Consider the following 24,130-nt stretch of genomic DNA (forward strand, 5'->3'; position numbering starts at 1 on the left):
ACGCAAGTGATAAATAAACAAACATTTTCACAAATATGAAACATGGTAGAGTAAAAAAATCTTTTATGTCATACTCTTGTTTTTTATTGGAACTAGTGCTAAGAAAATCTGTTAAATGCCCAGCTGTGTTCCTTAGGGGACGTGCTATAAAATGCAATGATATGCTTTTGTATAGCACCTTTCAATGTGACAAACTTCAGATGCTCTGTAATGTCTACTTTGTCCAAATTTCAAAATACAAGATGGGAATTTGTTTAGCAACGCAAAACAACAGCACAGGACAACACTGAAAGAATATTATATTCAGTTGGTATTGTAGTGGACCTTCTCTGAAGAAATTTGAAAAAAGAAACAAACTTTGAGAGTAGGAAACTTGAGTCTTCCAAAGCAGTGCTGGAATAACTTTTGATTGCTATAAACCAGAGTTTTTGACAAACTAGACTATGTTTTTTGGGAAAAAAAATTACAAATACAGAGGTGGTTTACAAATAGATTATTTTCTTGTGAGAAGATGATAAAATCATGGTGCTTTATGCATAATCTAACTGCTCTCACTAGGTAGCTGAAATGGCTTTTCGCTTGCTGCTACCAAAAGCAGTTCTGTTTCCCTTGCTTCTTGCCACGTGACTCACTGCCTCTTTTCTACCAAAGGTGGCATGCATTGGGCCTTTTCATGAGCAACTGCAATCACCAAAGGAGGATGGATGTGAGTTAGTGGCTTAGGAGCAAGGCAGATCTATTTGACAAGTTCACTTGCCTTATGAAACCCTGCCACGTAGTTCTCTGGGCACATTAAGGTGACATTACACTTCTGCTGCTACTGAAACGTTTAATCAAACTACTGTTCTTTGCTCTCACACCCACAACTTCTTTATTCAGGCACAAGCATTTGTGTAGCCAGGTGATGAACTGGACTAGAAAAACAATTGTGGTAAAAAGTAACTGAGTTTTTTTAATATTTTTTTTGGGGGGAGGGGGGGAGGGTCATTGCCAAGGATGGTGGTGTTGCCACAATCAAGGAGAAAAGTCGGGGCAGGACCAGCAATTTTGGTAGTCAGAGGGTAGATAATCACAGCATAAGTGTTTGTATGTTAGGAGTTAATTTTTCTAAGGACCTAAGAGCATGCTGTGAATGACTAGAAGTGTAATTTCTGTTAGATTTTCAGCATTTTATCTGTGATTTAGGATTTCAGTGTCTCATTAGTTTGATTGTCATAATATTAGCAGTTTCCTAAATGGATACTTCCAGAAGCTCATGAATATGCTCATTAATTTATTTTTATATCATAGTTTATATCATAGTTGACTCATTTATGCAAGTCACATTTTCCTTTTGAGCAATATTTTTTTATTTTTGCTGGTGATGATGGCACATTCAGAAGTTGGAATTTGGAAGACTTTTAATTTCTAACATTAAGTGAATTTTTTGAAAGCCTTCTAATGATATTTTTGTATCTCTCATATATTTCTAGACAGAATTTCTTTGATCACTAAAGATGAAGCAGAGGAAAGTTCGGTGACTACTGAAGAGGCTGAAAAGGTATCATTTTTTTAATGAACATCTATGTGTATAGAGCCTTTGCTGTGGAACAGGAGATTCTTTCTTATGTGGGTAAGTCTTTGGGTGAATGAACTAGGATCCATGTGAAGGAAGAAGAGTGTGCTTTTGCCACACAATTTAAATTGCCCCAGTTCAGAGCAAAAATAATTCTCCTAGCATGTGCCACAGCATTTGCTTTAATTTGTCTTTAGAAAGTAGTATGGATTGATGATATTATCTGAAAATATCCTCTATAAAGAATAGTAACTTCAGGAACTTAGGGTAGTGAAACAGCAATAGACTATTTATATACGCAAGATCACTATTCAGCCTTCATAGAAAGAACTGTGAACTTACTGTTAGCACACAAGTTCAAAAATCAGAATACTTTTTTTTGTCTAAAAGTGTTAACTGTAGCAATATAAAGTTGTTACAACTAGTTTTCACCATATGTGTGATCATATCAGTATTTTCCACTTTATGCAGCTCTTGTGGATTGGTGGACATAACAGATTATGCTGGTATTATTATTGGTGAACATATTAGATCCTTTCGGGAAACAAAAGTTTTGGAGTTTGGAGTGTTTGCAGGTATTATTTCTACAGAAATATAACATTTCAGAAACTGCAGTGATGAATGAAGGATGTCACAGTTACAAAGGAGTGACATCTAACAGGCAAAATGGTGCGTTCTGTTTGAAAGAAAGCAGAATTCAGAACTGCTGTCAAAAATTGTATTTGTGTGGACAAGGAAAGATGGGCATTCTTGTATCAAGCTGCTAGCCATGATTTTAAATAGTTTAGGAGAAAGGCAGTCCCTGTATTACAGACCCCTGAAGGTAAAACTGCGGCTAAAATCACCAAGTACTTTGCAGAGAAGCAGCTTTTCTAAAATATGCCACATTGGTGTTTTGTTTTTCACAACTTCCAGGCCTTACATTAGCAGTAACTAAAGGGAGTAGAAGTATGTTCTCCATGAATGAATTAATGAGTGGGTAAAGGTTGTATTTTAGAAACGTCTTTTTTCATCTGTAACAATTCACCTCAAGATGAAGAAGGCACAGAAATGTCATGAATGTGAAAAGATAACGAACTAAGATTCCAGAAAGCTAAGTACACGTGCAGAGTATGAGTGACAGAATATGATGTTTTTTCTAGTCACGAAGGACCTACTGGCTATTTCCCATCACATATAATTGTATAGAGCAACTTTTTTCCCGGTGGTGGTTTTAAAGAGTATCAATTTTTATGTATTCCAAATGCTGTGAATTTATCTTGGAAAATTCCTAGGACAATATTTTTCTTAAGAACTTCACTTTCTAGTCTGAAAATACCATTGATGCTCAAAACATGCTAATGCTGTGTGAAATAGCCACCATTCCTTAAGGAAATCTCTCCTAGCCATGAAGACCTTACAGCAAATTATTAAGAAGTCTTAACTGTGAGCTTGTGCTGGCTAAAAAATATTGTACATGCATAGGATTGCAGCACAAAGTATGAAGTGCCAAGGACTAGTTCTATAGTTGCTAAACTAAGCTGGAGCAAAGCATTTGTAGATTGACTGCCAAATTACTTTGCTGTTTAACATCATCTTACAGTCAGCCAGGTGTTGCAATACAAGAAATTATTTTGTGATTGATTGAAGGTCCAACAACAGCCATAACTTCCCTTTAAAACAGGGAAAGAAGATTGCATGAAATCAACTCTGCAACAAACATGACAGTTACCTTAACTTTCAGAATAAACGGGTTGTACTGATTGCTAACTAGGCAGTTGGCAATCCCACTTATTCACTAGATAACCACCTCTGCACACACTCCCCAGATCCAAAAACAGAACCCTGATTTGCCATTGCCTGTGGAGGGTTTAAATGACTTTTTACTTAAGAAATGGAAGACTGCATATTTTTGGAGTAATATCTGCAGGGATAGAAAATTTTGTCTTGAGGTTAGGGGGATGATCTAAAATCTAGTCCTCTCTGGTCCAGTTAAACCCTGCCACAGCTTTCCTGTGTCATACAAAGGCAGCATTTTCCTGGGTCTATGGTAGATTGCAAAAATGGTTAATTTGTTTTCTCTACTGAAGGCGATACCCTTCACTAAAGGGTTATATTGGATCTTTTAAAATACCACACAATAGAGTAAGATGCAAGTTTTCTTTACCTCTGTAACAGGTAATGTGCAAGCATGTAGGTCAAGAGACTGGCTGTTACTGTGGTCCTGTGTGATACAAAAGCCTTTTGTACACAGATTGTTAGCTGATAGGAGTTTCAGGACTATTTTGGGTTTATAGGGTTGGCGTTTTGAAGGAGAAAGGAGGACTTACAAGGCTGCTTATTAGAGAGGTAACATGTAAAAATTTTCTTTTCCTTTTTGGTTGAACTAGGTTATCCATGCATATTTTCCTACCACTAAGAAAAACTATTTTAGAAAGCTTGTTTGTTTTTTTCTTTCTGTAATAGTGGAGATCTCTCTTTAAAGCATGAGGATGATAGGTTAAAAGAGCAGAAATGTCAAGTGCTTTTTCTAGTTGCTTTGGGGAAGATAATGGATTTCAGCAGAACTATTATATGTAATTTGCTTTTGCTTAAACGTAAAACAAGTTTTGGAAAAAACTCAACTTTAAATGTTCAGCATTCAAATGAAACTTCAGGTTTCGGTTTATTACAAATCTTCATCATACATGTCTTTAGCTTTTAGCTTTCTTTACCTAATTTATTGTGGGAAAGCTAATTTTGAAAACTGAAAAATGTGCTACTTTCAGAAATCCCACTGTACTCCTTTAACTTTGTAAAATGAAACTTGGTCTGGTACAAAAAGGCTTTCAGAGCTGACAATGACTAGCTTTCAGTTTCATAGTATGTGCTTTTATATTACTACTTGTTTGAGAACTTTTCTGGCAAAAAAAGGTAGAGAGACATGCAGCATCTTGAAATTCCAGTTCCTTCAAGTCCTGCCACCTTCTCTTCGCTCCCTCCCCCCCGCTTTTTTTTTTTTTTTTTTTTTTTCCTTCCCCAGCTACAAATCTATATGGTAAGTTGAACTCAGCATGTTGACATGAATAGTGTCTGTGGAGTAAGCTTTCTGCATTTCTCTTGGATGTTGCTGTTTGGGATGTAGGAAAGGTCTGACCTTTGGGTAATGAGACAACTAGGCAGAGGTGGTCTACATCCTCTGTCTTCTGTGCTAACCAAAAGCAATGTATTTGGTTTTCATCCTAGTGGATTTGATATCTGGTATTTACCCAAAAATGGGATGCACAAGGTAACTTCTCACTGTTTTATCCCCGTCTAAAGCTGTCGTTATTGCTCTAGAGGAGGATCAGAACATTTTGTTTGCGCAAAATAATAGTTAAGATTTTTACACTGCGAAGTATATTGTCTCAAAGATAGGCAGTGCTCTGATAGGGCTCCCAGGCCTTCTACACAACCTCAGAGGCTGTTACAGTTAAGTCCTCAGGTCAGACAGTAGCTTGCTTTCAGGAGCCAGCTGTTCATACAAAAGAGTTACATAAACTCAAAGTGGGTATTTATAGCCTGTTTAGTGTGGTTATTTTCTAACTAGCTGTTCTCTTTCATCTACAGTAATGGCAAAGTTGTTTCTGGATTAAAGATGATGGAACTGAAAGTCATGGAATGTGGCTTTTCTTCCTCAGCTTTTGCAGCTGTTTTTTTATCTGGGGCAGGGTTGCTCCTGGCTTTGTGTACTTGTTCTGGTGCATGTTAATAAGAAAAAGAAAATTTATAATTTTATGGTAAGGATATCGGTAAAGAGACCATAAATAAAATTGTAGGCAACTGGATGCTTTTTAGGCAAGAGTCAAGTATTTGTTTATGGGTTTTTGTTGGGGGTTTTTTTTTTTTTTCAACCATTCTAGCTAATTTTTTTTCCCTATTGTGTTAGGGCAAGAGAAGAATAATTCAGAGGTGGTTGTACTCTAGGTATTGTCTGTGTGTTTGGTTCTGGTTGTTATAGTATCCGGGCAACTTACCTTGATCTTCTGTTTATGAAAGTCATGTTTTAAGTGACGGGCATATGGTGAGTTGTGTCAGCAGCTATGGCAATAGAATTGTACATAATGAATTTTCTATTTTTAAAGACTGGCATTCTAACTATCTTGCGTGTTTGAGGTTTTTTTTTAAATTCATGTCTTTGTTCATTTGTTAAATGTTAATTGAATTAAATGGGAAACTTCTAAGTTCCACACAGAGCTAGAATGTTGTACTTAAGAAATTCGCTAAACAAGCCATTGATCAGCTTACGTATTTAATCACATCAGTGGTGGGGCAGTTTGCTGCCCTTTAGCATTTTGTAGCTACATAAAATGTTACTTTAAAAATTATCTTTAAGAACATAAAGATGGTTGTCATACTGTAATGGACAAAATTCCATCTATCCCAGAATCTCATGTTTGTCAGTGGACAGTAGCAGATGGGTAGGGAAAAGTGTACAGGCTCAGACTCCGGCCACTGATGTCTCAAGTACTTACTGTGCTTGAGGGTGTTTCTGTGGACTTAGTAGACTTCAAAGGATTTCTCTTTTATGAACTTTCCCCATCTCCTGGTGAGGCTAGGGACTAATACTTGCAGCATCTTTCTTACAACGTATTCTACAGCTTAACCGTATGTTGTCTGAAGAACCATATCCTTTTACCTGTTTTTCAACACACTTCACCATAAAATCCTTTAAAAGCAAGTCTTATAAAATTTCCTGTAGTTTAAGATGATTTTGGAGGGTGAAAACCAGGACAACCTTCCTTCATAATTTTTAATTGAAGGTAGTTTTGTTTTGATATAGGAAGGAGACATTCTGTTAACATTAAGGGTCTGAGTTTTTTCAGTATCATACAGATATCTTTTGTATTTTCAGTTCTTGGCTCCAAAAGAAAAGAAAAATGAAACTCTGCCTCCCACAGATGATGGTGGTGATGTTGATGATTTGGTGAGTACCATGAAGAGATGATGTGGCTTTAGAATTCAACTGTAACTGAAAGGTGCAGTGAGAGAGAACAGTTCTTAAAGTAGTAGATTAGAGTGCATGGATTAGAAAACACCTAAGGAATTTAATCAGAAAAGAGCCACATGGAATTACTTATTTGCTATTGTAAAACATAAACAGGTGTATAATTTCATAATGGCAAGTTATGGAGTAACATAGGGGTTTATGTAGGGTAAACATGTCCGCTAGTGTCAAAAGAGCCAGTGAGGCTGTTAATTTGATAGCAGATTGTTATAATTTATTATAATAGTATTCTCAAAGCTTATAGATCTAGAAGAGCTACTTATGCAGGTTGAAAACTGAAAATAATTTTTAAAAAGGTGTTTTAATCTTCTCAATCCTCTCTATATAGACTTGCTGAAATTCAAGCATTTCAAGAGGATTTTTAATAAATATTTTAGGTATTTTTAACATATTTGAGTCATTACAAATCTGTCTCCAAGGCTTAAGCTGATGGTGTAGACAGTTTTAAAGACGTTTTTACTACAGGCAGATTTGTACTTTCGGACTGCATTTTTTTTAAACCTATAAATTTCGTGTATGATTATGTGAAGACGAGAGTTTTAGGTTTGTTTTTATTTCATAGCAGTTTAGTATTAAGTTCTGTGCAGTCCATTTATGTTACACAATAAAGATTTCCAAATGTGCTTTGTTTTCTGAGCATTAAACACATGTAAGAAATAACTTTAATTCAGTGCTGCTTCTTCCAAATCTTTTTCTACTATTTGCAGCTGGACATGATGTGACTGGGCGGTATATGGTGACTATACAAGCAACGTTTTGGAAGAGATCTCCCTATGAGATGGGGCACAAAAGAGGATGCTGATGAGAAGACAGTATATCCGTCTTTATTTTCTTGACTGAGAGTGGAAGTCCCAGAAACATTTCCAATTGGTATAAATGTCATCTGACTTTTGAAAAGTAGAACAAAAGGTTGAAATAATCTGAAGTATTTGTGAAGTAATGCTACCTGTAAGGCGTCTCTCTGTTGTTTTTCTTTAGCACACTGAGTCTAGCTTATCCTTGGTATTGCTTTCAGCTAAACACTACTAAATTTAATGAGAATTTCCACTGGCGCCTGAAATTCTTCTTGGATTACCTGGGAAGGAAGACAGAAATGTCAACAGTGAGGTTACCAGGTAATGCTGAATCTTTAGTGGATGTAAATCCATAGCATTATTGTTAGAGAAAGGAAAAAGTCTCTATTTTCATGCTCTTTTCCTATTAAAAAATAGAGGGGGAAAAAGCCCACAAAGGCTTATCAGAAAAAAATTCTAGGCCGGGGAGTCACAAAGTAATAATTTGAAATACACAGAAGAATCTAAAGCACACAGCAAAGCCAAGTGTGCTGATCTTGCCATACTGTACCCAAATCAGTAGTTATAGTCATCTCTACTACAGGTTCTCTATGCTGTCAGCTCAACAGCAGCTCAACTCTCTGTCCCCTTCTGTTATACATTTTCCTGTTTCATGTGCTGGGATTTCTGATTTTTTTAGACTTTTAACTAGTACAGTTATTGTAGATACTCCTTATGCTAGAAGGATGAATGAATCAATTATCTGCATTTCATACACTGCACATAACTGCTAACACAGAGCAGAACAATCCATGAAAGCTGTACTCTGACACCTGTGATAGGTAACTGATAACAGTTAACATTGGTAACCAAAATGGAGTACTGTCTACACAGAACATTCCGAGTAGTCAAATACTGCTTAGAAAGAGATACTCAGATTTGATCACAGACCTGGAGAGACACCCATAATACCTTCACAGATACGCTTTTTTGTTACAACCACATTAATTCCTTTAAAAGCTGTTCTTTCACTATTGCAAATGTTTAAACATACTGTGCAAACTGGTATGAAGATCATAAAAAAGAAAAAAAAATATCATGAGCTGTAGTTAAAAAGTGTTTTGGAGTATCTGCACTTCATACTGAACAACAGCTCCTGTGTGGGAAACAGCAATTGCTTCTTGCCCCTGCCTCCCTATACAGTGACCTGCTCTCTCCTGTCTTACATCCTATCCTGGCTGAGTTCATGCAGACTTTGAAAGGGTTTCTCGGATGCAAATGGCAGGGAGTAGGTGATCTTTCCAGACCTTTAGAGCATAGAGAAGATAGATTTCAGAATTGTAAATAAGAAGTATCTGGTCGGTCCATGTTTTTTAATGTCTTTTGAGGCCAGTTAATAGAGTATAACACTGGCTGGGGTTTCTTTTTACATTTTATTGATTTGTTTGATGAATAAAAATTTAAAAATTTGCTTTTGTTTTCTTCAGAACCGTGTTTGCTAAAATCAGATGATTAACTACCTATGCAGTACCTAAGAGAAACTATCAAAAGTCCCCTTTCTGGGCATACAATGGAAACACTGAACATGAAAATCCCTCTACAGAAGCTGAGTGTAATTACTTGTTTTATTCTTTACAAACTCTAAACTTCACAACACCCCAATAAAATATTTTTTACCGTTTTACAGTGATGATAAGTCTTGGTCAAGACCAGGCAGGATATAGAATTACTTTGCAAATCAAAATGAGCATTAGGACTTTTTGTTTCTTTTTTGAACCAGCTGACCACATTTTTAGAGAGTATTGCTTCTTCAAGCAGTAAACAATGTAGTTAATGGAGTATTATTTCATAGATCACCTTGCTACCTGTACAGCGCATTCAGGCTCAGTATGGTAATTGAGGTGCTAGTACTGAAAAAAGGGGAATGGGAATTTATGACTCATCATTAAAACAAGTGAAAGCAAATTCTTAGAAGGCAAGCAAAGTGTCTTTCATTCTGCCCAGCCTTCTGGGTATCAGTCATCAGAAGCTTGTGATATGTCTTACTGAGAGTCTATCAGGTAGTAATCTGATTTTACATTTGTTCTTTGGCAAAGGGCCAGCTTCTGGGTTCTTATTAAATGACTGGAAGAGACCTTCCTCTTAGTCTAAGCACCCATTTTCAGTTATGAAGTCTGACCTAGTTACTTGCTAATTACATTGAGCATACTTGTTCTGAATTGCAGTACTGGCCAGTCTTCAGAAGCCATAGAGCAGTTAGTGGTCCACTTCAAAAGCAGACGTGCAGGAAACACCATGCAAATTTGTTTTCTTGCGAGCAGCAGAACATCCGTTGTCCTGCACTATATAGCCAAGAGAAATTATCTAAAAATATGGCTGTGGTTTTTGTATATGTTACAGATTTATTTTCTTTTTTCCCGTGGAAGGAATGCTTCTCTGGAAAGCTGTTTGGGTGCTAGTAATATGGGACAGTAACCTTGGTTAGCCTTGTTTGCTGTGAGATTGAAACTTATAACTGTCTGTGTCTTTCTGTTAATCTGCTGCTCTGATATCTCTTTAACTCGTTGGCCAGTATGGGTCAGCTTTGATGGAAGGCCAGTGATTTCAGCATTATGTTTTAAAAGATTTTTATGAAAGTAGATGCTGGAAAGGGGTGAAAGGGAAAGGACTGAAGACTTCAGCCTTTTTTCCCCCTTTGGCTGGTCTGGCAGCTGAGAGTACCAGCAAGCAGGCTAATTGTCATGTTGTATCAGCAATATCCTATGTTGCCTAGTCTGCAGGTACTCTTCCTTCTTCTCTTTCTCAATTAGAAGAGGAATGTGGACGAGAAAAGATACTTTACAGTGAGGACTTTGGAAGGTGGAAAGTACCCAGATGTATTATAGCAGGAAGCGTAATTAATAAGGGAGGGAGATGGGGCCATAGTATAAAACTGAATACTCCACAGAAAGGACAAAAATACTGTTCTGGGAGCCATAGAGGAAGACTGAGGCTGTTCCAGTAACAATGTTATGGGAATCTGTAAGTAACCAGGCTGTATCAGTTCTGGTAAGGAAGCTGGTTGCTCTGATACTGAGTAGTGGGGTCTGCTGACACTGTAATGCTGCTCTCACGTCTTGTCTCATTCATTTTTGTTCTCAGAAACAGAATTTGTGCTCTCAGGCAGTTGTGAAAGTGTCACAGAAGTCGTGAAAGATAACTTCCAAAATGTTACGTAGTTGAAGGCTGGTGATTTATGTGATAGTGGGCTGGCTCAGAATGAATTGTCAGGTCAACAGTATGGTGTCAGCATGTTTGGGGAATTCTGGAAGCAAGGCTCCATCTCTGTCCTTACACTGTGGCACAGAAGTATGACACATACCATCGAAACACTTGTAATGCAAGGAGATCTGTTCTGCTGCACTGCAGTCTGTTAGTTGCCCATCTTCTTGCTAACTTTCTCGATATTTTGGTTTTGGCCCAGGTGTGTGTTTGATGTTGGGGCAAGGTCTTTAGGATTCGAAAATAAGGAAGGAAATTTGCAGTCACCTGTGGAAGACTGGAGAAGTTATTTAGGCTATGAATTCTGCAGACAGGGCCCATCTTTATAACCTGCATTTGCACATTGCTTAGCATAGCAGCTCCTGCTCTTGGGATTGGGTTGCTGGACACTACCACAGTTCAGATGATATAAGGTATAAGCTCAGGGAAGAGTTCCTTCCTGATCTTAGTTGGGTTGGGGGTAATCTGGAAAGAGGAAGAGTTTTGGCTTGCATTTTGTTAAGCTGGTGAATACACTCGTAGATATTCCTGTTGTGTTTATAATTAATACGGTTGTTTTGGTTTTGTTCCACAAAACCCAGCAGTGAAATAAGCAGTTAACGTTAGCTCTTTGTTTGTGACAGGGAAAATCTCATTTCCACCAAACTTTCAGCTTTGCTTTCTTTTCCCTTCTGTCTTCATTCTTCTCCTCTTGGTACTAGTACAGCATTAGACACACAATGGAGTGCAGAGTGTGACAGCAGTAACAAGAATAAGTATGGGATGTAGAAAACCTCCAAGTTTTCTCCTCCTTTTGAGGTACAGGTTACAAAGATTATTAAAAAAAAAAAATTAAAATGTTCCCAGCACTAGCAGGGGACTGGAGGGCCTGTTTTTCTAAATTCCTTGAAGAACTAATGCACAGGAAAGTTAAAAAATTTTTTGTAAGCCCCACCACTGGAAAGATGCCAGTAAATGAAGACAGATTTGACTTCTGCTAGAGGTTACTTGTCTTTGTAGGTGGTGGAGTTTATGTATATAGTGTTTCTGTGCACTGTTTTGAAGGCAGCTTTGGGAGAAGCTCTGCAGCAGTATGGACTCTTCTTGTAATTATTGAACTTGAAAATTTTAGAGGAATAGATTACCACAGGAAAAGAAAGGAAACCAGAATAGGTGAAGTTTTCTTTTGTAATACTATCATAATCTGATATGAAGACCTACAATAGATATATTTAACAAGTCAAGGCTGTGATTGTTAGCTGCTCTTAGCTTTCCCAAAGGATGAAAACCCACATTGAACTCTTCATAGAAGTTTGGTGTAGAGGCAGATATACTCTTCACTGTACAAGAAAATTACTTGGAAATGATTTGAACCCATCTTAGCTTAGCTTAAAGTTTGACCATATTTTTCTATGCAGCAAGTTTTGATAAGTGGAAAGATTAGTGTCCCCCTCTATTCCATGCCCCACACCCTTTTCTGTTTTGGAATAGTACTTGCGTTTGTGAAAAGAAGAACTAAAAAAGAGCTAGAAAACCTGTCCCTTCCTCTGGTTTTTACAGACCAGACGTAATCTTACTGCATGTGTGAGCTAAGGATGCCTTAAAATAGGCCCTTCACTCATCTGACTTTCTCTCTGCACATACTTGCTGTACTTCAGTGATTTAAGTTGGACAGAAATTAATGTGCTGCCTCTTCCCAATAACTTTGTGAAGCAGCATGACTAAGACAGTGAAATGAATCTTGTTTCTTCTGATGCCTCACCAGTACAGTTCTCAGCTATTGACCATCAAAATAACTTCTTTTACCAGCAGCCTAAAGTACTGGCAGTACTTCTTGCTGTCACCAAATCACGAAGTATTTCTCAGCACTAAAAAGTACTTAAATTTGGTCATACATATATTTACTGGTGTACTAATTCTTAGGACTCTTCTATGCACCAAGTCAGCTGTATGTACTCCTATGAGAGTTTGGGAAGTCTATGATGGAATTGGCAGGTTGATCGTAAAAATGTATTTAATGTTGTTTTAAAAGTTTCAAACCAAAGGATTGGTTTTCTTCCTTATTTTTACTCAGTTCTAACCCTGTCTCATCTTTTCTTCCTATTTTGATGCACAATAATAGGCAGTAATAACTGTCATTTCCTTTTCCTCCAGAAGGGAGTGAATCTTGCAGCTTTCAAGATATTAACAGAAAAAAGAAATACCTCCAGTGTATATAGTGTAACTAGAAACATTTTCTCTCTGCTGTCTGACACAATGCATAAAGGAAGCAGAAGGCCCCTGAGGAGATGAACTATGGTGCAGGTATTTTTGCCTGAAGCATGTGTGGATCAGACATAATGCTAGGGAAAGTAAGGTAAAACAGCTGTAGTACCTGGTTGTTGGAGTTTTATATAGCTGGGATGTATAAGAATTTCTTCTCTGGCCTGCTAATGTGAGTAGTCAAATGACAAATATTCCCTCTCCACAGAGCGAGATACACCAATAACGTGAAGAAATGGTATATAGGCCCCTGTACCATGTTCGCTTTTCTATAGCTGCTAGAGTTATAGCGGCTGTATCAGAATGCTTAGGGACCCTTTACTTACTAAAAAAAAAAGCGGAGGAGCAGGCAGAATTATTTTTCTTTGGGCCCAAGGAGGCCAGCATGGAAAGCCCTGATCTGAATGGGTAGGAGAGACAGCCAACAGCTTTTCCCTGTGGTCCCTTAGCAGTGTGTGTGAATCCCATGTCCGTTTCATCTTCCACTCCTCAGCCTTCCCGAATGTTCAGGGAGTGTCACTCCTCTGCCTACAAAGGGTAAAAAATGGCTCAGCAAAGCTGAAATTTATAATACGACCTCGTTAGTAACTTGTGATGTTGGTTCTTCACCTTTATTTCTTGTGAACTTTCAGCAGTTACCAACCATAGTGTCTCCATGTTGCAGTTTGGCCCAAAGGTTTTGAAGGCTTTATGCTCTCCAGGAAGAGCATATCATAAGGCATATTGATCCAGCTTTCACAAACCTGTGCTGGGTAGCATACAAATTTGTGTATCATCTGAATCCCACCTTCAAGTAACATTCTGATCATCTAGAAGCTGAACTTGTTGACTCAATTCATTTTCTTGTGGGGGAATTTATCGATGATAAAATCAACCAGCAGTTACATCCTTTTCTCCCTGAGGAAAAGAAGTAGACAAAGCATTTTGGGGAGGAAAGCATTTTTGATGATATGGAAATTGCCTGTGTGTAATGAGCTTGCTTCGGTCTGATGTTCTGCCGCTTGGAAGTACCAGAAGTATCAGTGTGTCTATAGCTTGTTAAGCCACTGTTTATCTGGTATGGGTTGTGCTTTGCAAACGGTAACGTTACCTGTGGCGGCATGCACTTACTGCAGAAATGTCTTGAAGGGACAGAGATGGGGCAAGTTCCTGTCTTTTAGTATTTGTTAGCAAACAAGGAAAACTTGAGGACACCATATATATCACTGAGCTGGCTGGGTTTGTTGCGCATTGTTTGTATGGGGTCTGTGGCCCTATCAAAAGGGACAACTGAAAACTTTGTGTGATCTGGTGGTCAGGGTTCTTGTGAGATATAGGAAGTACTCTAGACAAAGTACGTTCTATAACAGGTGGAATCTCTCAGTGGTGTCCTAATATTAAATCAAGCTGTAAGTTAAAGAATCTGAGAAATGGGCTGTGTCCCCCAGTGGCTTTGTAAAAATTTTTTCATTGTCTTATTTCATAAAGAAGAGAGCTAATCTTCTGGTTCACTAGTGAAGGACAGCAACAGTAAGGTTTTATTCCTAGCTCTGCTGAAGACTCATTTGAGGCCACTTACTCAACCTCTCTGTGTCTATTATTTGCAGCTGGGGAAGGTTCTTTACATACAATGTCTCAAAGAGAAGGTAGGTGAAAGATCCTCCCCCTCTACTCTGCTCTCATGAGTAGAGAGCTGGAGTACTGCGTTCAGCTCTGGGGCTTCCAGCATAAGAAGGACATGGACCTGCTCAAGCGAGTCCAAGGAGGGCCACAAAGATGATCAGAGGGCTGGAGCACCTCTCTTATGAGGAAAGGCTGAGAGAGTTGGGGTTGTTCAGCCTGGAGAAGAGAAGGCTGTGGGGAGACATTATTGCAGCCTTCCAGTATCTAACAAGGGCCTACAAGAAAGCTGGAGAGGGACTTTTTACAAGGATGTGTAGTGATAGGACAAGGGGGAATGGCTTTAAACTGAAAGGGTAGATTTAGGTGAGAGATTAGAAGAGGTTCTTTGCTTTGAGGGTGTTGAGGCACTGGAGCAGGTTGCCTAGAGAAGCTGTGGATGCCCCGTCCCTGGAAGTGTTCAAGGCCAGGTTGGATGGGGCTTGGAACAACCTGGTCTAGTGGAAGGTGTCCCTGCCCTTGACCAGGAGGTTGGAACGAGGTGATCTTTAAGGCTCTTTCCAACCCAAACCATTCTATGGGTCTGTGACTTTGGTTGGATGAGACTTGTATTATAGAGAGGGTATGTATGCGCAAAAGTTTTATGGCAAAAGATTGGTGGGGAGCAGAGAGTAAATGAAGGCAAAAAGCAAGTAATTTTAATGCTCCCTGGGACATGAGGAGAACATGATCGTTAGTCTTGAGGAGAAGTGGTACAGTGGGAATTCCATTGTCTCACAGGTGGCAGGAATATGCAAGAGGCAGACATTAAATAGGTGAAGACTGAGATATTCTGGAGAAATGGACAATCAGTTATTCCACTTAATGACTTTGAAAAGCAAGGAGAGGAAACAGATGAGGTTCCAAAGCTTATTATTGGAAAGGCTGTATCTTTCACAATTCAGAAAGAATGAGCGGTTTTACATAATGAGCACACACTTACTGCTCTGCCATACACACACACACTGACCTATTTAAAAATGCAAATGGACATAAAGTCCCCTTCAGGCAGCAGTGACAAAATCAGTGTAGAAGGAATAGGGTTAGTCCAGCAAGACAATATGTGATTGGGTTGTAGCTTGTCTGGGAGTGATTTCTCTGCAGTCCTCAGGAGAGGGGAGCAATAAAGGCTTTAGCATTTGAATTACTCTCAGCTTAAGGTTTACATATGAGATTGTGTATAATCCCCATTAACTGAAAGCTGATGATGACTCGGATATGAGAACTGCAATGAGACAGAGGACATGAAAAGGAACAAACATGGAGAGAAAGACATGCAGGAATGACCTTTTCCTACAACAGGTCCCTGTAACTTGAAACACAACAAGAGTGAAACATACCCAAGGGGACCACTTGAAATCAAGGAAACCAAATTGTTGCATATATGTTACAGGGTGCATGTGTGCTGCAAGGCAGGACCCACTGCACCTTCTGGACAGCTGTATATTCTTCAAGGGAAGATTACTCTGCAGAATCTTCATGGAAGAGCCATGGGCGGTTTCAGAGATGTACTGTGGGGTAAAGAGACTTGAAAGGCAAATTGCAGCTACATGGAGAAGCATACGATAGGTTCTCAAAGCAACTTGTTTCCTTCTGTTAAGTATAACTGCTGACGTTTTTGTGCAGGAGTGTCCATGTGATGGGATCTGGCCTTTAGGTTGCCAGTATCTGGCAAAGGACTTCGCAGACTGTCAAGATCTGGTCTTGAAAATTAGTCTAGGCCAGGCTGCAAATAGTTTGAGACTGGTACAAAACCCATGGGAAACTGAAGAAGATACGCTTCTGTGATTCTCTTGGTAACTACAGAATGACCAAAATTATTATGTATTTTTTACATACAATAGAATAGAATAGAGTACAATTCTGAATTTTTTTTGGCTTTACATCATAGAATCATAGAATAGTTTGGGTTGGAAGAGACCTTTAAAGGTCGTCTAGTCCAGCCCCGCTGCAATGTTTCTTTAAAGAAACAGTCACCCCCACTTTCCAAATCCTACAAGAGCAAATGAATCTGGTCATTTACCCATGTCTGCAGTCTTCACTGTACAAAGTTTTCCTGAAGTCTCTGAAGATTTCCTGTGTGCTCTCAGAGATAGCATGAAACCAGCCGATGGGGTAGAAGTTGACGTCTTCATTGCACCACAGTTACCTTGGGCATCGTCAGTTTTCCTCTGCATAGCAATGACTGTGCAGAGGATACTGAAGCAAAATCACCAGGTACACCTAGAATTAGCAGCCCCATTGCTCAGGTTCAAAATGCTGTGGTGGCAGGGTGCAGGAAGCTTGCGTGACTGCTGGGAGTGCTGTTCCTCTACACTCATTTGGGGATTTGTTGGGTACCCAACAAGCCAGCTGTGTCTGTGGAGCACAGATTGCTCCCTGTGTAAATTAAAAGCATCAAGGGAACTGAGAGAGGAGGAGAAGGGAAAAGTAACTCAGAACACGTATGCACAGTTCAGGATCAGATATAGCTGGAAAAAATAGCGCTTCAAGACAAGGAGAGAGGAAATTGAATAGATGAGGGCATTATATTTACTATAAGAAGTGAGCAAATCATACAAACAAGCACATTCTCTTAGAATTCATTTAAATGGACACACACAGGCCCTAAGGAGGACAGTACTGCAGGAAAAAGAAATTATTGGACCTTGCGTGGCTTTCAGGATTTAGCTGCATGTCATCAGCTCAAAATGCTACTTGGTGATTGAGATTTCTTGTAGCTGCTATGCATGGAGCTTGCCAGTATTTGTAATCTGTAAACTAGTTTGTAGTAATGTACATTAGCTCTTTGTAGATAACATCTATGTGTCCTAGAGCTGCAGTCCCTTAATGGGATGCTTTTAACAATGGTCACCGAGGCTTCCATTGCTTACTGAGGGCATTTTGCAAAAATAGTCACAACATAAAGCTACATAATTTCTGTAATACATCGGACTTTTTCATAAGCAGTTGTGCTTTCTGGACCAGACAGCTCCATTCTCTTGCATTTATTCAGTTGGCTAACTGAAGGCAAGTTTGTCATTCCTGCTAGCGTTGCTGTAGAAGCCTTAAAAGGTACATCTGGCCTGTCTGTATCCAGGGTGCAGATGTAGGGATCCAGGATAGGGTATCAGGGCTGAGGAATCCTGTAGCTTTGTGTCACAGTGCTGATGGCCTGCTGCCACTAGCACAGTTGTGCTTCCTGCCTGTGCAGCCATCCTTGGGAAGCTGCACCTACAGCAAAACAAGACTAATGTATAGAAAGAGTTGTTTTTTTCTGAGTCCAATAGGGTAGGAACTTTTTGGCAACCTAGAGTCAGGTTCTCAGTTTCTTCTTCATTTCCTTTGGGAAAGGCTGCCTCTGTGGTGGTGATGTCTGTGGACCTGTGAATGTATGTACACACATGACAAATGTTCCCATACAAGCCCACAGCTTCATAGCAGCACAGAACAGAGACACTGACGTCGCCAAAATTAATTTTTTAAACGTGAAATAGATGGGTTTGTACCCTTCCCCTGTCTTTGCATGCTGTTGTAAATTGTAGTAAGAAGCAGTGAGTGCTTTATGAAGTGCCATAGGCTGAGCATACGATTTATTTATATTTTTTTTTCTGGTGCCCTGAGATCAGTAACAAGCTCATTTGCTGACCAGCTGACTGTTAATACCCTGGGAGGAAATGCATATTTTATATTTACTAACAGAACTCAAGAGGTACAGTCTCACTTATCTCAAGCTCAGCAGGCCTTTGGGCACAAAATGTGCTCATGCACTTTGCCATTTGTGCATGAAACAGACATCAAAGCAGCCCCTTCAACTGGGTGATATTCTCTGTGAGATTTTAAAGGGAAGGCAGCGTGTTGAGTGGCAGTGGCTTTGCCAGTTGGTGTTTGAGCAGCTCCAGACTTTAGTGCTTTGATGTGAAGAGACAGGGAAATGCCATCACTCCAAACTAGCAGAGGTGGGTTGGGAGGGAGCTGGCTTGGCTCTGTGTGATGAGTCTCTAATGTCTTCTCTTTCCTGCTTTACCTCGTGGGTCTGTCACCTGTCTGTTATGGTCAGCACACTAGGCCCCTTGTACAACTGCTGTCACACTGCTTTTCATATGCATTTGAGAATGCAGAGATCCACTAACTGTAATTTGGGATAAGAAGTAACGTGGTTTACAAACAGCTGTAGGCTGAATGTAGGGAGGCTCATGCTGTAGCAAAGATGAAGGATGGTTTCTGGGAGAGGGTCTCTTTAAGATCTTTTAAGATCATCTAGTCTGAACATTAACCCAGAACCTCCAAGTTCATCACTAAACTGTGTCCCTAAGTACCGCATCTACGTATTTTCTAAACACCTCCAAGGATGGTGATTCCACCACCGCCCTGGGCAGCCTGTTTCAATGCTTGACCACTTTTCAGTGAAGAAATTTGTCCTAATATCCAATCTAAACCTCCCCTGGCTTAAATTGAGGCTGTTTCCTCTTGTCCTGTCACTTGTTATCTGGGAGAAGAGGCCAACCCTCACCTGCCTACAGCCTCCTTGCAGGTAGTTGTGGAGAGCAGCAAGGTGCCCCCTGAGTCTCTTCCTCTCCGGGCTAAACAACCCCAGTTCCCTCAGCTGCTCCTCATAAGACTTGTGCTCCAGAGCCTTCACCACCTTCGTTGCCCTTCTCTGGACACGCTCCAGCACCTCCATGTCCTTCTTGTAGTGAGGGGCCCAAAACTGACCAAAGGATTCAAGATGGGGCCTCACCAGTGCCAAGCACAGGAGAACAATCACTGCCCTTGTCCTGCTGGCCACACTGTTTTAAATGCAAGCCAGGGTGCTATTGGCCTTCTTGGCCACCTGGGCACACTGCTGGCTCATGTTCAATTAGCCATCAACCAGCACCCCCAGGTTCTTTTCTTCCATGTGGAATGTAATGTAAATTTTCTTTTTCTGTTTTCCGTGCACTGCACCTTCTCAGTGTCTCCTTCACGTGCCGTGCGCGCTGTGTGCAAAGCACTTCCGAGCTTGGCTACAAATTTTTGGGTGTCCATCCAGCTTTGCTCACTTATTTTGCCGCCTTGGCGGTTTCCAGCTCTAGCCATATGACTGCTCCCTCCAGCCTGTGTTGCTTCTGTGCTTCATTCTCAGCTTTTACCTTCAGCTAAAATCAGCACTGGCTGGTGCACTTCCAGGTGTGGGAGGCACAACCATCGGTTGCAGTAAATTGCCGTCTGATTCTGGGGGCTGCAATGAGACCTCTCAAATACTTCTGACTTAATAGCTTTTCAAAATTCACCTCTCCTGAAGGGTACTAAGGAGGCTTCAAACCTCCATTCTTTGGGGGCATACCTATTTCTTCAGTGCTGTATGGCCGACCTCTTGCCAATTTATTGTCTTTAGCACTAGGATGCTCCATTGTAGTTTTTAATCTTGTTCCTGCTGTACAACTAATTTCTGCTTTCTGGGGCCAGTGTCAACCTGGTGACCTACAATTGTTTCTCCCTGAATTTTCTTGTGATTACTACTTCCTGAAAATTATTCTGGCTGATAAGGTGAGAAGAACTTGCATTATGGTGCTGCTATATGAGCACTTCTGATTTAAGCATATGTATTTAATTCATGTTCAGAAATTTCTATAAATTTTGAACTAAGGCTTCAGGTTCTCCTATGCTGCTGAATTTCTAGCACGTACAGGTGCTTGCTTTTTTTTCAGTGAGAATCTGCAAAAAAGATTTCAGGACTTTGTGTGTTTATTAATAACTTAGTAGCACAGAGAGTGCTGTAATAGCTTACTTTCATCCAGAGGTTTTCAAAAGAACATTAAGTGTTGCTCCTATGTTTCAGCTGAGTGATTTATAATGTAGAGAGGCAGTATCCACACAGATGGGTCAGTATTGGTAGAAATATAGATGTTGGCAGGGCAAGATCACTTCTGTGGAGGATTTTGCAGATGTGCCTTTTGGACTGGGATGCAGTCAGCGACTGGGATGCAGTCAGCGGCAAGGGCTGTGCTCTGCCTGCATATTCTGTGTGTAGGCTCCGGTGTCCCAGGGCTGTGTTGCTTTCCTTGCAGAATTAACAAAGAAACTGTTCTTCACCTGCAGGCCTGAGGATCGGTGCCGTCGAATGATGTCTGCAAAAATAGGGTAGATCTGAAAAAATCTAGTGGAGGCAGGCTGGTTGTGCTGTTCCCTTACTCCTTTAGTCTGGCCTAGTCAAGAGGCTAAAGCATTTTCTAGCAATATTGGAGCCTCAGATTCAAATCCTTCCTCTACCTGATTCCTCTTGGCTGTTAATCTCAGTTCTTAGCCTTCGCTGCTGAAGATGGGCTCTATTGTGTAAGTGTAATACTGGGTGGCCAGCTGGAAGCTACATCTGTCAGGCGACTATTAAGTACCAACCTAGGGCTGCATTTGCTGGGACATTCTCAGCCTCCTTTGCAGACAATATCCCCTCTAGGCCACCAGCTACTCAGAAAAGAGCCCCTTTGCTCTGAGGGCGGTGTCCGACTGCACTATAAATAAACAAACCCTACATTTTGCATTTAGGGGGGATATGTAGTGGGAAAGTGGAGGAGGTAGACTGAGAAGAAGAAAAAAAAAGGACCTAATTTTACAGTACAGGAGAGCTAGACCCTGTTCTGGGTTCTGCTACAGATACTCTGTACCTTACATCCTATGTACCCCTCATTTCCTCCCCACACCCGACTGCAGAGTGCCCATTTATCTGCGCAGTGGGTAGGTTCTGTTGGGCAGAGATGGCTGTCTTCCCTGGATTCAGCTGAGGTGGTGAAGGCTGCTGCTTTGTTACGGGACTGCTGCTTTGCTGGAGGCTTGCCCTTCCCACCACCAGCTCTGTGGCAGAAAGGAAGCAGGACTTGCAACCTGGCTCTCGTTTGCTTTGCAAAGCCAGCCAGGCTAGTTCCGTCACTGCTGCTGGCTGGCTTTGAAGGATGCTTTCATTCCTGTCCCACCAACTCAAGCATAAGGCAGACGGCAGTGTCTTAAACTAGTGCTTAAGTAGTGCCAAGATACTGGCTGACTTGGGGCCTTAAGCAGAAGGCTAACTGGGGCTTGGAGTGTGGTGCCTGTAGCTCCATCTGAATCATCGTGCAAGTGCCTTTACTTTGGTGACAGCTCCTCTTCCAGCTTCTCTTTGGAGCTGAACTCTGCTCCCTGGGCTAAAGCGAGTCATCCGGCTTTGCACTTTTCACCATACAGTTTAAATGACAAAAGGGTGATTTTTATACCTCGGATAAGTTCAAGCATAGGTGATCTTTTAATGAAGTGATCTTTGTGCCTGATTGTATTAACATTACAGGGAGACAAATGTACTTGAGCTGCAGAGAGCCCCCTGCAGCTATAATTAGACAAATAAAGAGGTTCATATTGATTTGTAGATCAGCATGAGGAAAGAATGAGCATCGCCCATGTAAGCTTTCAAGACCAAAAGCTAGTGCAGGCTGCAGAGAAGTCAGCTTAGGATCTTGATCCTAAAGCAAAAGCTGCAGCCAGGTTATCTGATACTGGCCTCACCTGTTCTGCCAAGGAGGTGGCACTGAGTTGAGCCCATGACATGGGGGCTTTTGGAGTTACCGCTGCTGGAAAGGAGCTGTGCCTGAATTTGTATAGTACAGCTAGGAGAGCACGTGCACTTGGTTCATCGAGCAGTGAGCGAGGTGGTGGTCTGGTATCCTAAGAAAACTTCATGTAGGACTTTCCTTACTTGTTGGCACCAACTTGGCTTGTGCACAGCTCAGTGTTACAAACAACAGATGAGAATCTGTAAAATCACAACTTCATCACTGCCGTCCTGTGGAAGTGTTACTCCAGGTGTGCCAGTTGAAGGAACGTGCAGTCCTCAAGTGGGGCTCTAGGCTGGCAAGGAAGAGTCATGTCCTTGCCACAGACATTTGTGGACTGGCTATGCACACTTGAGCTGGGCAAGCCAAAGCCAGCAGGAAAGTGACACTGGTGACATCTTCCTGTGTGCCATTGGGCAGTCATACCTGGCTCAACGTCAAATGTGGCAACAAAAGCCCGAGGGGCTTTTTAAGGGGCATTTTAAGGTCCATTTGCATTGTAAAAGACAAGCAACTGGCCCATCTCTGGATCTCTTTCTCTAGGGTCATAGTGTTTAGCAGTGGGCTTTGCTCTACCAGCGAGTGCTTTTCAGTGCTGGGTTCTCGGTGGAAAGCTGCAGAAAAGGGCAACTGGAAAGCCTTTTGCCCTCAGATGTACAAATGATGCAAAAATCCAGACTTTACCTGGAGAAAAGGCAAAGGAAGCATGGGAGGCTGAAGAGGAGTGTGACAAGACATGATACAAGGCAGATTCTGAATTACTCAAAAAATACCCTTGCTGTTCCTTATAGCTGTGTGTGTCCCTGTGCGTTCAAAATGTGCCTGCATTGAGACTGGCATTGTCCTGTCATCTCTTGTCAAAATCCAGCCTTCAAGAACTCTCATCTAATGTTATTGAGCCTAATATAAGCCAAACTTTTCTACAAACTCACCTTGTTGCTGCTATCTAAGCACTATAGTGGGGACGACATAGTAAATTCTCGTGAAATGCACTTTGAACGTCAGCATGGCTTGCTGCCTCCCTTGTTAAATATAGGCTGTAACTGTGAGAGGCAGCTGACAACGCCAGAGAAATTTTGATTTTAAGCATGTGTTTGTCTGTAGTAACACCTTTAAGTTTTGATTCACTTTGCAAACAGTGCTTGAACTCTAGACAATCTGTTTTTAATTGGCACCATGTTTCTTGTGACAATCTCACTGCACTGTGGTGGACTGGTAGTAACCTTTTTGCCCTGGTTTTGAGGCTTGTAATTTGTATTTAAGTGATTTGCTTGAGGTTGTGTAATTAAAGCAGCAATAGCAGCAGACCTGGAGAGACTCAATTCCCTGCTCTAACAGCTTAGAACAAAATACTGGGGAAATGGATGGATTTTCCCATGTCCTGAAGCCTTCAAGTCAGTGCTATGGATAGCTTTCTGGGAAATCTGTGATTAGCCACAGGAGCTGAGGGGTATGGGAGAAGCCAGAACAAATGATGCAGTTGTTGCTTCTGAGGTTAGAAATCCATGACTGCACAAACTTTTGATTGCATGCTAGGGCGTGGAGGAAGGAGGATGAGAGGTGTTAAGTGGTTTCTTTTGTCTTGGAGTCCCCTTCACTGTCGTGGATTGACTGAGACTAAGGCAAACTCTTTAACTTGGGGAAACGGCAACTTTTCCCCCACACTATCAATGGAGAAAGAAAAAGCATTTCCCTTTTATTTAAGGTAGCTTCACTGATCCTTTGGAAAGCATTTTAAGTGGATTGCTGTGTTAGCAGAAGCCAAAGTGTGTGTGGCCCTTTTCTGTCAGGAAAGATGCAGCATTTAAAAAGCAAGAGACACAGACAGCCTGTAGTGCTTTCTGCTCAGGGCATTTCATGCAGCTGCTCCCTGGTGACTGCTGCAGCCCAGTGAGCGGGGTTTGCTGCCTCGTGCAGCTGCCTGTGATCCTCACTCCAAAGGGAACAAACACACTGCCTTTCAGCTAGGCCTGCGCTCCTCTGATTGCTTATGAAAATGTCTAAAAGAACATTTCCAAAACTATCAAAGGAATCTAATCATCTATTTACGCTTAATTCTGTGGGAGCTTGCAAGAGGGCTCCAGACACAAGTACTTCAGTGCAGGAGGTGGTTCATGTG

At 40.9% G+C, this 24,130-nt stretch overlaps 1 protein-coding gene across 1 annotated transcript in view; it reads left to right on the top strand.

Moving 5' to 3' along the window:
• The window catches only part of XRCC5 (X-ray repair cross complementing 5), a 53,964-nt gene extending 45,159 nt beyond the window's left edge, over positions 1-8,805 (top strand). The window contains exons 19-21 of the mRNA XM_037396346.1: positions 1,473-1,540; positions 6,408-6,479; positions 7,268-8,805. Of these exons, the coding sequence (XP_037252243.1) occupies positions 1,473-1,540; positions 6,408-6,479; positions 7,268-7,282 (155 nt within the window). The 3' untranslated portion in view covers positions 7,283-8,805. The remainder of the gene's footprint in view (positions 1-1,472; positions 1,541-6,407; positions 6,480-7,267) is intronic.
• Positions 8,806-24,130: the final 15,325 nt, after the last annotated feature.

This window comes from Falco rusticolus, chromosome 8 (genome assembly GCF_015220075.1).
Source record: "Falco rusticolus isolate bFalRus1 chromosome 8, bFalRus1.pri, whole genome shotgun sequence".
Lineage (NCBI taxonomy): Eukaryota > Metazoa > Chordata > Aves > Falconiformes > Falconidae > Falco > Falco rusticolus.